The 12609-nt window shown below is 44.5% G+C and overlaps 1 protein-coding gene across 3 annotated transcripts in view; it reads left to right on the top strand.

The window, feature by feature from the left end:
• LOC148105762 (protein NLRC3-like) overlaps nucleotides 1-6075 on the top strand; it is a 230505-nt gene extending 224430 nt beyond the window's left edge. For 2 of the 3 annotated variants that reach the window (XM_087838905.1, XM_087838906.1), the window contains 2 exons: nucleotides 3979-4155; nucleotides 5880-6075. In XM_087838905.1, the coding sequence (XP_087695031.1) occupies nucleotides 3979-4155; nucleotides 5880-6075 (373 nt within the window). Of the gene's footprint in view, nucleotides 1-465; nucleotides 543-658; nucleotides 2475-3978; nucleotides 4156-5879 lie in introns of all 3 variants that reach the window. The other variant, XM_087838909.1, reaches the window with a different exon arrangement.
• Nucleotides 6076-12609: the final 6534 nt, after the last annotated feature.

The following is a 12609-nucleotide window of genomic DNA, read 5'->3' as shown; positions in this document are numbered from 1 at the left end:
CTCCTAAAGTGTTATTCAGTGTTGTGACAGTCAGCTGCTTCAGCTGCTGCTGGGATGGGCTGTGGCAAAGAGAACAGAGAAAATCAAAATCAGAGTTGTTCAACTGCATTTGGTGACGTGACTAAAGCAAATCTTTCAAATAATCCCACCATCAACGGGATGTTGTCTCCTTTACTGCGGTTACTTTACTTGGTCACCGTGTGAATTTCTTTGAAATGAACCAAATTTTTTTTTTTTGTTGGTTGTTGCATATTTAACCTCTACAGTCAGGAAAGGAGGAGATGAGGCCTCAACAATGTTGGGTTGTAGCTGTGGTTCAGGTTAGAGTGAGTGTCCATGGAATAAATGTAAGTCAGTTAACTGGAAACATGACTGTGTTAAAAACTTTTTTTTCCCTTTTTATAATGAGTCTAATCAAAGGTGGACAGAAGTATCTCCACTTTGACTTTTCTGTGTCACCATCAGAGCTTCTGCACAGTGTGGAGAAAGATCCAGAAGCAGAGCTGGACTGCAGACAGCCAGTCAGAGCAGCTGTGTACAAAGTAAGACTGAACATCTGTGTGCTGATGGACTCATTTCTGAAAACTGGACTTCTTGTGTTGTTCAGACATTGAAGAGTTTTCTTTCTCTTTAGTCTCATTGTTTTTCTTTCTTTCAGCAGATGTTGGTCTGCAGGAGGTTTTAGATGAACATAAGATCAGTCTGAGGAGGAGATGTGAACGTGTGACTGAAGGAAGTGATGAAACAGGAAGTAGAACCCTCCTCAACAGGATCTACACTGAGCTCTACATCACAGAGGGACAGAGTGAAGAGGTTCATACCCAACATGAGGTGAGGCAGCTGGAGACAGCTTCCAAGATGGACGCCCTCCATGACGCTCCAATCAGGTGCCAGGACATCTTTAAAGCCTTACCTGACCAACAGAGACCCATCAGAGTGGTTCTGACCAACGGCGTGGCTGGTGTTGGAAAAACCTTCTCAGTGCAGAAGTTCACTCTGGACTGGGCAGAGGGCTTGGAGAACCAACATGTCAGTGTGGTGGTTCTGCTTTCATTCAGGGAGCTGAACCTGATCAGAGATGAGCAGTACAGTCTTCTGGAGCTGCTCCATGTTTTCCATCCAACATTACAGAAGGTCACAGCAGAGAAGCTGGCTGTCTCTCAGCTTTTGTTCATCTTTGACGGCCTGGATGAAAGCAGACTTTCATTGGATTTCACCAACAGGAAGCTGCTGTCTGATGTCACACAGAAATCATCAGTCAGCCAGCTGCTGACAAACCTCATCCAGGGGAATCTGCTTCCCTTGGCTCTCGTCTGGATAACTTCCCGACCTGCAGCAGCCAATCAGATCTCTCCTACATGTGTTGACAGGCTAACAGAAGTACGAGGCTTCACTGACGCCCAGAAGGAGGAGTACTTCAGGAGGCGATTCAGTGATGAAGAGCTGTCCAGCAGAATCATCTCCCACATGAAGACATCCAGGAGCCTCCACATCATGTGTAGTATCCCAGTCTTCTGCTGGATCACTGCTACAGTTCTGGAGGACATGTTGACTACAGAGCAGAGAGGAGAGCTGCCCAAGACCCTGACTGACATGTACTCACACCTCCTGCTGGTTCAGACAAAGAGGAAGAAGAACAAGTACCATGAGGGACATGAGACGAGTCCACAGGAGCTGACGGAGGCTGACAGGGAAGTTCTTCTGAAGCTGGGGAGGCTGGCGTTTGAACATCTGGAGAAAGGAAACATCATGTTCTACCAAGAAGACCTGGAGCAGTGTGGTCTGGATGTGACTGAGGCCTCGGTGTACTCAGGAGTTTGTACAGAGATCTTCAAAAGAGAGTGTGTGATCTTCCAGAAACCAGTCTACTGCTTTGTTCATCTGAGCATTCAGGAGTTTCTGGCAGCAGTCTACATGTTCCACTGTCACACCAACAGGAAGACAAAGGTGCTGAAGATGTTTCTAAAATCAGAATCTTTCACCAAGATGATTTTTAGTATTTTTGATAACAATGATCTCCAATCACTTGATGTATTTCTGAGGAGAGTCATGGAGAAATCCCTCCAGAGTAAAAATGGCCACCTGGACCTGTTTGTTCGCTTCCTTCATGGCGTCTGTCTGGAGTCCAACCAGAGACTCTTAGTAGGTCTGCTGGGTCAGACAGAGATCAGTCCAGGAACCATCCAGAGAGTCATCAACAACCTGAAGGAGATGAACAGTGATGAAATCTCTCCTGACAGAAGCATCAACATCTTCCACTGTCTGATGGAGATGAACGACCTCTCATTATTTCAGGAGATCCAAGAGTTCCTGAAGTCAAAGAAGGAACTCTCTGAGATCCAGTGCTCAGCTCTGGCCTTCATGCTGCAGATGTCAGAGGAGGTTCTGGATGAGTTGGACCTGCTGAAGTACAACACATCAAAGCGGGGACGACAGAGACTGATTCCAGCTGTGAGGAACTGCAGAAAGGCTCGGTGAGTCCAGATGTGGCCATTAACATCATTGATCAGTGTAGGTTAGTAGTTTAATTTTGAAAATAAAATAAGATTGTAACCACAAAGTGTTTGTGTCCGTACGCTGCAACCTTCCACACCATTCCTTTATTGTACAGACTCAGCAGCAGCTCCATGAATCCCAAATCCAAGAGTGGAGAACAGATTTGAAGTGTGTCACATCCATGCAGTCACAGCTGTTTCCACCATGTTTCCACTGATATTAATCTTGTTCAATGACACGTTTCATATCAGTGAATATGTTCTTTAGGACGTCCACTGACATGTTTAAGTGTCCTGCTGGAAATCACTCAAATCATCCATGAAATCCATGAAAAATCCTTTTAGTGTTTCTAACTTCACCCTCTGTCCTCTCTCTCTCTCCATCCTCCTCACTGCTTCTTTCACTGATAATCACACAAACATCGTATTCAGCTACAAAATAACACAATAATATCATCTGATGATCATTATTATAAGAGCAGGATCCATATTTGATATCAGAGTAACACACTGCTTGGTTATGTGCAGTCATCATCAGTGACTGTGGGTCAAACAGAAGCTCTCTGATTGGTTGCTGACCTTGGTCACCTGTCCACTCTCACCTGTTTGTGTTTGCTCTCTCTTTGCTGTCTCCATCCTCTCTCTCCTTTCTCTCCCTCTCTGTCTTTGTACCATCACTCAGGTCCAATGGAAACAGTGACATTTACAAACCAATCAAAGACAAACTGTCAGGTTATAACAATATTCAAAGTGAATACAGGCTGCTGCTGGACACAGACAGGTAACATCATTTTGACTTGCTGTCACCTGGATCTGGACTCATAAACACTGAAGCCCTGAACAGGAATACAAATCATTTCCTGCCAACTAGCGACACACCAGCAGATAATGGCTCAGAAAGCTAAAATGAGCCAATCATTTCTGTATTTAGTTCCCCTGAAATCAGATCTGATATCAGCAGCTCTGAGTTCATTCATCATTATTGTCCAGTGATGAGATTTCTGCTCTGTTTGGTAACAGTCAGCAGGTTTTTCCTGCGTGTGGACATGAACAGTTGTACCTGACAGCAGGTAGCAAACAGAGATCATCTTTCCAGCTGGAACTCTTCACTGAGCTGAACTCATTCAAAATGTTCTGGAGTCAAAACAGGAAACAGTCCAAATGTGTGTCTTCACTCTGACTTTGGATCAGATCTCCGTGACAGACTGTGGACATTATGGAAGCCTAAATGTGACACCATCTTCCTCCTTCATCTGCAGATTAAAGCCAAACAAAGATTCTCATTAAAAGTCTGCAGGTCTGAGAGAGACTCAATCGTTGTGTCATGTCAAACACATTAAGAGGAGCTGAAGCACAGATGTGAAGAGCAGATTCATCAGATTATGACCTCACTCTGTTTTGTCTTCATATACATTCAGTCTGTGTTTATAATGCAGATTTTCTGCTTTTATAATAACACATTTTATATTTTCTATCATCACAGACTGACTCAGTGTCGACTCTCAGAGTCTCACTGTGAAGTTGTGGCCTCAGCTCTGAAGTCCAACCCCTCCCATCTGATAGAGCTGGACATGAGTGGAAATGATGACCTCCAGGATTCAGGTGTGAAGCTTCTGTGTGCTGGACTGGAGAGTCCAAACTGTCGACTGGAGACTCTGAGGTGAGTTCACTGACTGCAGCTGTTGTAGTTTTTCTTTATTTCAGGTTTTTGATTGATGTTTGAAACTTTCTTTAGTTCCTAAATGTTCAGGATGTGTCTAAAGACAAATGTGAAGAAGTTTGAGTGCTTTCAGAAATGTTGAGGCTTTCCAAACGACTGAACAACAGTTTTTCCTTTTGGCTCCCAATAGAAGTGAAAGCCTTGAGCAGGGTTCATTTAACGGCTGACAGAAGTGGAGTGGTGACGAGGAGATGTTTGACAGGACAGTGTTTCAGCCTCCACAGGTTCATGTTGTGCTCCATCAGTCAGTGAAGATGAAGTCAGTGCTGATGAGGCTGTAGAGTGTGTGAGGGATGTGAATGAGGATGATGAAGATCTGATGATAGCAGATAAAAACAGGCTGCAGAGACTTTGAGCCATACAGGGCACACAATGTGTGTACAGAACAGCTGAAATCATTATGGAGGCCTCACTGGAACACGGAAGCATCACATTACAGCTTCAGTGAAGCATTAAAGTCTCTGATATGAGATGAGAAATGAAGCAACCAGAGCATTTCAGTGAGTGGAAATCCACGGTGACTGTGAGCTGCTGCTACAGCCTCCAGATTAGCCAGCAGCTCATCAGCATTTCCTCACCAACTTTAATGGAAGTGTGATGTTTTCAGCTGGAGTGATGGTCAGGGTGGCCTCCCTCTCCTCTTCTTCTCCTCTTCCTCTTTCATTTGTAAAGCCACTTCTGCTGCTTTCATTCATTTAGAAGTCCTGTAGCTGAGTTTGGGAGAGACTAACAGCCTCGGCAGCAGAGGGGAGAAAGGCTGTAACACCACCACTTTACTCTGTTCTACCTGTCACATCATTTTATCAGGAAACAAATATGCTCATGTTTTTACTATGTTTGTCTTGAAGATGTAAGAAGATCACATGGTGCTTTTTATTATTGTGTTGGTTTATTTACTGTCTCTTGGATGGAGCCCAGCTGTGCGTGGCCCCTGGGCCTGTGGTCAGAGTGTGTGCTGGATAATCCGGCCCAGGATGAGGCCAAACTGACATGGGATGAAATGTCTGTCACATAATTGAGCTTAGTGTAGTTTCATTTCTGCACCATTTAAAAAACAACCAAAACTTTGTTCTGTCTTTTCTATGTTATACTGTAGACTTTCTTTGATACTGTGTCCAAAAGGAGCAGCTTTTACTTTGAAGGGGAGGCGTCTCTGTTTCCTCTTCAGGTTGGATGATGGAAGCAAATTAGTGTGTGATGTTCTTTCAGTGTTGCACTTTGTAGGTCTCACAGCCAGCTGCACATAGAGACCAGTGTTGTTAGTCCAGGTCAGAAGATGACTTGTTGGAATGAAAATGAGCTTGTAGTTTGTCTGCTTTAATAATGCGACTGGAAAAAGGTGTTGGACTTCAAATATGTCCATTTCTTTCACACTTCACCTTTAAAAGTGAAGCCTTGTGGTTCCTGGAAGGAAAAACACGACTTTTTCAAGTCTTTTTCCTGTTTTTATGATAAATGTACGACTTTAATGTGAAACATTCAGAGGTTTTTCTCTTGTTGTGTTTGTTTGAAGCTGCTTCCTGTTGGCTTCAGCTGTTTGGAGTTTCCATTTTCTAAACTTCTACATTCTGAACCTTCTTCAGCTCTGAACAGATGATGAAACACTGAATGATTTCAAGCTCACACTTTGTCTAATAAACTTACATCTTTCATTCTTTATACAGATTGAGTCTCTGTGGTTTGTCAAAGATCAGCTGTGATTATCTGGCAGCAGCACTGAAGTCCAACCCCTCCCATCTGAGAGAGCTGGAGCTGAGCTTCAACTACAAGCTTCAGGATTCAGGAGTGAAGCATCTGTGTGGTTTTCTGGAGAGTCCAGGATGTGAACTTGAAACTCTGAGGTCAGTCAGCATGTTTTAGTTTGTGCTGAGACGAATATGATGTGAAAGTTGTGCTGACACTAAACTGCAGACATCAGGCTGATATTATAGAATAGAATACCTTTTATTGTCACTATACAGTTGTACAATGAGATACAGAGCATCTCCTGCTCAGTGCAAACATGGTGGGCGGGGGGGGGGGGGGGGGGGCACAGTTCTGACGGGAAGTGGGCTACTGGAACAAGAAGGCATCGGTGGGCAAGAGACGAAAACAGGGCGTTGTTGGAATGCTACTACGCAAGTAACCCCGGCGGAAGGGGCTACATGAATAGGATAAGGGGCCCAAGGATTCTTCGATACCCAACATCCACAATGACGGTGAAACAACTAGTAGCTCAGTGTTCCAACATTCGAAAGAAGGGACTGCTCTCACAGCTAGAGATTGACGAGGTACAACATAAATGCTACGGCAAGGAGGAGTCAGGACGCCAGGTCAGGGGGGAGATATCATCACCCCCAACCGAGATTGGGTACATAGCCCCAAGTGCGACAGAAGAAGGATCGTTGAGTGCGAGAGGAACTGACCTGAAAGATAGGATCATGGCCAAGCTTGAAACCTGGATCCCCCGTAGCCGGTTACCAAGATTACGTGAAGTACCCTCAGAAGGTCTGCTAGAGGATGTTAATGCAGCACTACGGACAATACCTACAACCACAATTACCGACACTAACAAGCTGATCTACAATACGGCAGCAGTGATCAGTGAGATGCTTGGCTACAAGTTGAACAGCCACAAGGGGCAGTACCCTCCATGGAGAAGGAGGCTAGAGGGCAAGATCAAAGTAGCACGGAGGGAGGTTAGCCAACTAACGGAGTTGCAGAAAGGTGCGACAAAGAAGGTGCATAAGAAATACAGCAAGCTGTCCATACCTGAGGCCTTGGAAACTGCCAAGCAAAGACTCACAGCCTTGGCCAGCCGCTTGAAGAGGTACACCAGAGAGACAGAAGGCAGGAGAATAAACCAGCTGTTCTCCACAGAACCAGCAAAAGTGTACTCTCAGTGGCAAAGGAACAATAATAAGAGAACAGCACCACCAAGGCTGGAGACGGAGCAATACTGGAAGAGCATATGGGAGAAGGACGCAACCCATAACAGCAATGCTCAGTGGCTAGTGGATCTGAGGGCAGACCATAGCGACCTCCCTGAACAGGGTCCAGTAACCATCACAGTGGAAGATATCCAAGAAAGGGTCTCCAGTATGAAGAGTTGGACAGCACCAGGGCCCGACATGGTTCACGCCTACTGGCTAAAGAAGCTGACTGCACTCCACGAGCGTCTGGCAACACAAATGAACCAGCTGCTAGTTAACGAGGGACACCTGGAATGGCTAACCGAAGGTCGGACGGTCCTGATCCCCAAGGACCCCAAGAAGGGACCAGTCCCCTCGAACTACCGACCAATAACCTGCCTCAGTACTACATGGAAGCTCCTGTCAGGCATCATATCGGCTAAGATGAACAGGCACATGGGTCAATACATGAGCGGGACACAGAAAGGAATTGGCAAGAATACCAGAGGCGCAAAACACCAGCTACTGGTAGACAGAACAGTCAGCCGAGACTGCAAGACCAGACTAACCAACCTGTGCACTGCCTGGATTGATTACAAGAAGGCCTTTGACTCAATGCCCCACAGCTGGATACTGGAATGCCTAGAATTGTACAAGATCAATGGGACCCTAAGAGCCTTCATCAGGAACTCAATGGGGATGTGGCGTACAACACTAGAGGCCAACTCCAAGCCCATAGCACAAGTCACCATCAAGTGCGGGATCTACCAAGGAGATGCTCTGTCCCCACTGCTGTTCTGCATAGGGCTGAACCCTCTCAGTGAGATCATTAACAAGACTGGCTACGGATACCGACTACGGAACGGAGCAGTTGTCAGCCACCTCCTGTACATGGATGACATCAAGCTGTATGCCAAGAGTGAACGAGACATCGATTCACTGATCCACACTACCAGGCTATACAGCAATGACATTGGAATGTCGTTCGGGCTGGAGAAGTGTAGTCGGATGGTAACAAAGAGAGGGAAGGTAGTCAGAACTGAGGGGATTGAACTACCAGAAGGCAACATTGCAGACATAGAGGACAGTTACAAGTACCTGGGGATCCCGCAGGCGAATGGGAACCATGAAGAGGCCGCTAGGAAAGCTTAATGTGGAGAAACTCACTTGTAACAGTTTTCTTGACGACGTGTCGTATAGAGCTTTCTGTTCTAATCGTGCAGATCTGCTCAAACAGAGATTATCGAACAAAACTTTCAGTGCACTGTGAAAGTATCAAAATAAAAAGGCCTTGTTAAGTCATGACACAAGCTCCTCATCTCAGAAGGGTAAATCATACCATTAGCATGGTTTATCATACCATCATACTAATTGGCAGGCTCAACTTCACAACAAAAGAAAAATCATCAGCTAGATTCACTCCAAACCAACCATCAGCTGCACAACACACAACATAACCCTAATATGTTATTAGATATGAGTTTAATCCCCAGGTCTGTGCTCTTCACTCATTTAGGCCACACACACCCATTTTATTCAGTTTTCCTTTTTCCCTTCATCATAAAACATGTGACATGTTGTCATGCACTTCACAAAAGAAGTTTGTTCTGACGTATTCAGAGTTGTGTATCTAGGTACAGGATTCACTCGCACATCAAAACAGGAAACTCAGTGTTTTAGAGTCTCCACTCAACACACAACAAACTCCAACACATCCCATTCACTCGTGCTAGAATTCAGTCACCTTTCCTCAATCTAGGAACGATCAACTAATTTGCATATCAGCTATTAACCCACTAAGATGACAGGACAACAGAAATGCATGTTCAAAATGTAATCACAAAAATAGAATTTCCCTCATACAGTAAATTATTTGTTCTGCATCAATCAAGCAGGAAGCATCTCCCAATTCACTATATTAACAACTAAATTTATTATCTGATCACTGGGTGGTCAAACCAGAATCTTTTTTTTCCCACAAAAGTTAAACTGTTGTCCTGCAACCTAGAGAGTCAATTGTCAGCATTGGATAAATTCAGCATTTGATAACAAGTGTCTGTTATATTGACACTATTTTAACACTGATGAGAGACAACACACTGATCTTCATTGCATGTGTGTTTGTGTTATTAGGCAGGTTTAATGCATGTCTGTGGAGCTGCATATGCAGCAGAGCATGTTCTTAAAGCTGCCTTTCCTACACACTTCTCTGCTATTATTTAATCATTTTGTAACTGATGTGCTATGAGTCCACTGATCTTTGCATCACTTCTCATCACACTAAGTGACTTGGACAAGATGGTAAACAGACTCACATGCTCAAGATGTTGTCTAATCTTCATGAGCTCTCTTGTGTTTGTGTTAGTAGGGTTAATGCATGTTCTGCTTGTGTGTGTGATTTTGTATATGTTTCTTTTTTTGCAGTGTTTCAGACTCCTTCACAATTTTCCAACTTAAGCAGTCAGTTTTCTTTTCCCCAGGATTGCTAACCCAAATTTTGATTTCCCATATTAAACAACAAAATTCCTATGTGTTCACACCACTCCTCTCACTCTGTTGTCCTCTCCCACTTCAACAGTCCAATAGCAGGCAGTTCTCCTTCAGCTTTGTCCTGTATTTCACTGTCTCTTCTTGCCATTTTCTCCAAAGGTGGAAAATGTCAAACTCCAACAGTCTCCTCAGTTCTCCTCAAATGTTCTTGTCACATGCACAGTGAAGTTGCAGCTTGTTGGAAACACAGTGCCATTCATCCAATCAGGCAGGATGATGGGTTTGCTCTTCTTCTCTGATGCTGTTTGTCCACACTGCTGCTGCTTGCTGGGACTCTTTGCTCAGGACTTTGCTGCTGTCTCTTTATCTGCCATGTTATTGCTCTTTGGAGCTGCATTCCTTGTCTTCAGGGAGGAGTGAGAGCTCGCTTGTGAGTTTGAGAGACACATGGAGCTGTAAATAAGTCAGCCAAAAACTTGGCCTGAACGTTTCCAATGATGTTAAACTATAACTTTCTTCCGACCGCTGCATGTGGAAAATTGATTCAGGTCTGCTTGTCACCTGAAAGTGACAAACTAAGACATTTTCATTATTATTATCACTGCTTAATCAACACACAACTCTCTCTCTCTGTTTTTGTGAACTGTCCTTTCTTAAAAGCAGAAAATGAGATTGTAGTTGTTCTTGGCTGATCAACACAAAACCTTTTTCCTAAGATTATTTTTCATCTACAATGTAAATTTTGTCTCTTTTTTACTCCTTTTTTTTCCCTTTACAATAGCTGGTGACCTGCAGAATCACCGCTCTCACAATCAGAGGCAATTACTTTTACACAGCGCACAAAAACACTGTGACGTCAGACACATTCACACTCACTTTTTTCATCTGCATAAATAAATCATTTGGCCAATGGCATGTGTCATGGTGATCCATAAATATGATCACAAGTTTATTTAATTATTTTCAACCCAACAAAACAAATAAACAAAAACATGATGCTGATGCTATGAACTCTCTACACACATGAGTCAAGATGCAGGAAAACTGCTCACGGAAACGCTGCACACTCCAGTTATCACAGTTATCATAGTTTAGTTTCCCTCTCTTTGATGAGTTCTCAGCCAGCTCCTGATCTGATAATGTGTAGCTTGCTCATCAGCTCAGAAGAGACCACAACGCAACCTCACACAGTGGTTGTGTGCTTTGCCCCAAAGTGGCAAAGACTTGCACTTTCATATTCAATTCAGCTTCTCCATCAAGTAGTTTTCAGCTGCTTCATACAGGGTTCAGCATATTAGTTGTTTTCATAGGTGTGCTCTATATCTCAACCATGGCTCATATTAAGATGACAGTTTTACCAAACAGGTCAAGTGCCTCTATGCACGTCATTAGTTAAAATATTTGCCTATATCACTTCATCTCATATGTCATTGTACTTAATTTGAACAACCCTAAGCTTAATGCAGATTCTTTTAACAATTATCCACCTCAATTAAATCTATGGTCTGGAGCACAGGCTGTTGTCCAGGGCAAGCTAAAGAATAAACATTTTGTGTCAGCAAGGGGTGGGGGAAAGCCATTCACCAGAGCATATCTTAAGTGCTGCTGATGTGGGCTGGCCTTCTCCACACGCTCTTCAAGGCTGGTGTGTTTTCTGAAAACTTCTAACATTTGAATCTCTTCCATTTATAAGCCTGCGATTAACCGCACGGCTCAGGTCCGCGTGAAACCCGCGCGACCGTGCTCGCGTGTACCCGCGCAGCTAAGGAGCCGTCGCTCTCTTTTATTTAAATACTTTGCGCTGCCAGGAGCAAAGTCCAGCATAAACGTCTGTCACCCTCTGACGCACTCTTGGTTGCTTTGGAACCCATGATAACAACAACAGCCGGTGTCACAGACCACATGTTCTGCTCCGCACCCACTCACACAAACACACTCAAACACAACAACAACAACAACAACAACAACACAAAATAGGCCTATTCCGGACTCACACCGGACCGCTCGGGACCCTAACCCAGTCTTTCGGGACCCTAACCCAGTTGTGGGACACTAACCCAGTCGCGCGACAAAACCCAATGAAGGGACGCTCGGGACACAAACCCAGGGCGATTTCAAAACCGGACACTCACCGGACGCTTGGGCCCTTGGGCGATTTTACCAAAACCTCTTTTTTCGGGACACTAACCCAGTTCTGCGGTTATAGAGTCGCTCTCTCAACTTACTCGGCATTGCTTAGCATGTAATGTAGCCTCAAATCCCGCCGATCGTCATTCATCGAGGAGAAAAGACAGACAGCCAATCCACCTGCCCGATGACAATTTCTCACGTCTCGGGACTTTACTACAGGAACTTCCTGGCTGACGTCAGTCTTTCAGCGTGTCTCTTCTCCCCTCGGTGAATGTCGACTCCAGGGCTCCGGCTCTCGAAGGACCAATTAATGATAGGTTTGTAGCTTAAACCTATTCGCTGGAACGTTGAAGACAATATAATTACACAGCAAAGCAAGACCCAAAGTAGGCAAAGTTCTTCATGTTACTCATGCATGAGGGAGACCTGCCTGGAGCCAAGTGTCGTTCCACCACTTGACCTCCATCAGACTCTCAGCCAGGTTCCCCATAGCACTCCTTTTATTATGGTTACATGAATATGCATAGGGCCATTAACATATAACATCTTACATAGGTATACATGTGAACAAAGAATACTGTGTGTGTGTGTGTGTGTGTGTGTGTGTGTGTGTGTGTTTGGGGGGGGGGGGGGGCGGGTCAGAATGTGACCCCATAAATGACTTCCCTAAACCTACTGGTCTGGAAAGTCCAGCAGTTCACATAAACAAAAGGCACTTAGCCTAAAACAGATATAACCACGTTTATCCTACCATAAAACAATAAAACAAGGTACGACCTCTTCCCATGCTCCCAGGATGTAGGTGTGGATTCCAGAACACTCTGAATGCACACCAAGCCTTTGCAGCCTGCTAAAGATCACACATCCTATCACTACACAATTA

Source organism: Neolamprologus brichardi, chromosome 3, assembly GCF_056152115.1.
Source record: "Neolamprologus brichardi isolate AB-2024 chromosome 3, ASM5615211v1, whole genome shotgun sequence".
NCBI lineage: Eukaryota > Metazoa > Chordata > Actinopteri > Cichliformes > Cichlidae > Neolamprologus > Neolamprologus brichardi.
This window is presented reverse-complemented; position numbering and strand designations above follow the sequence as displayed.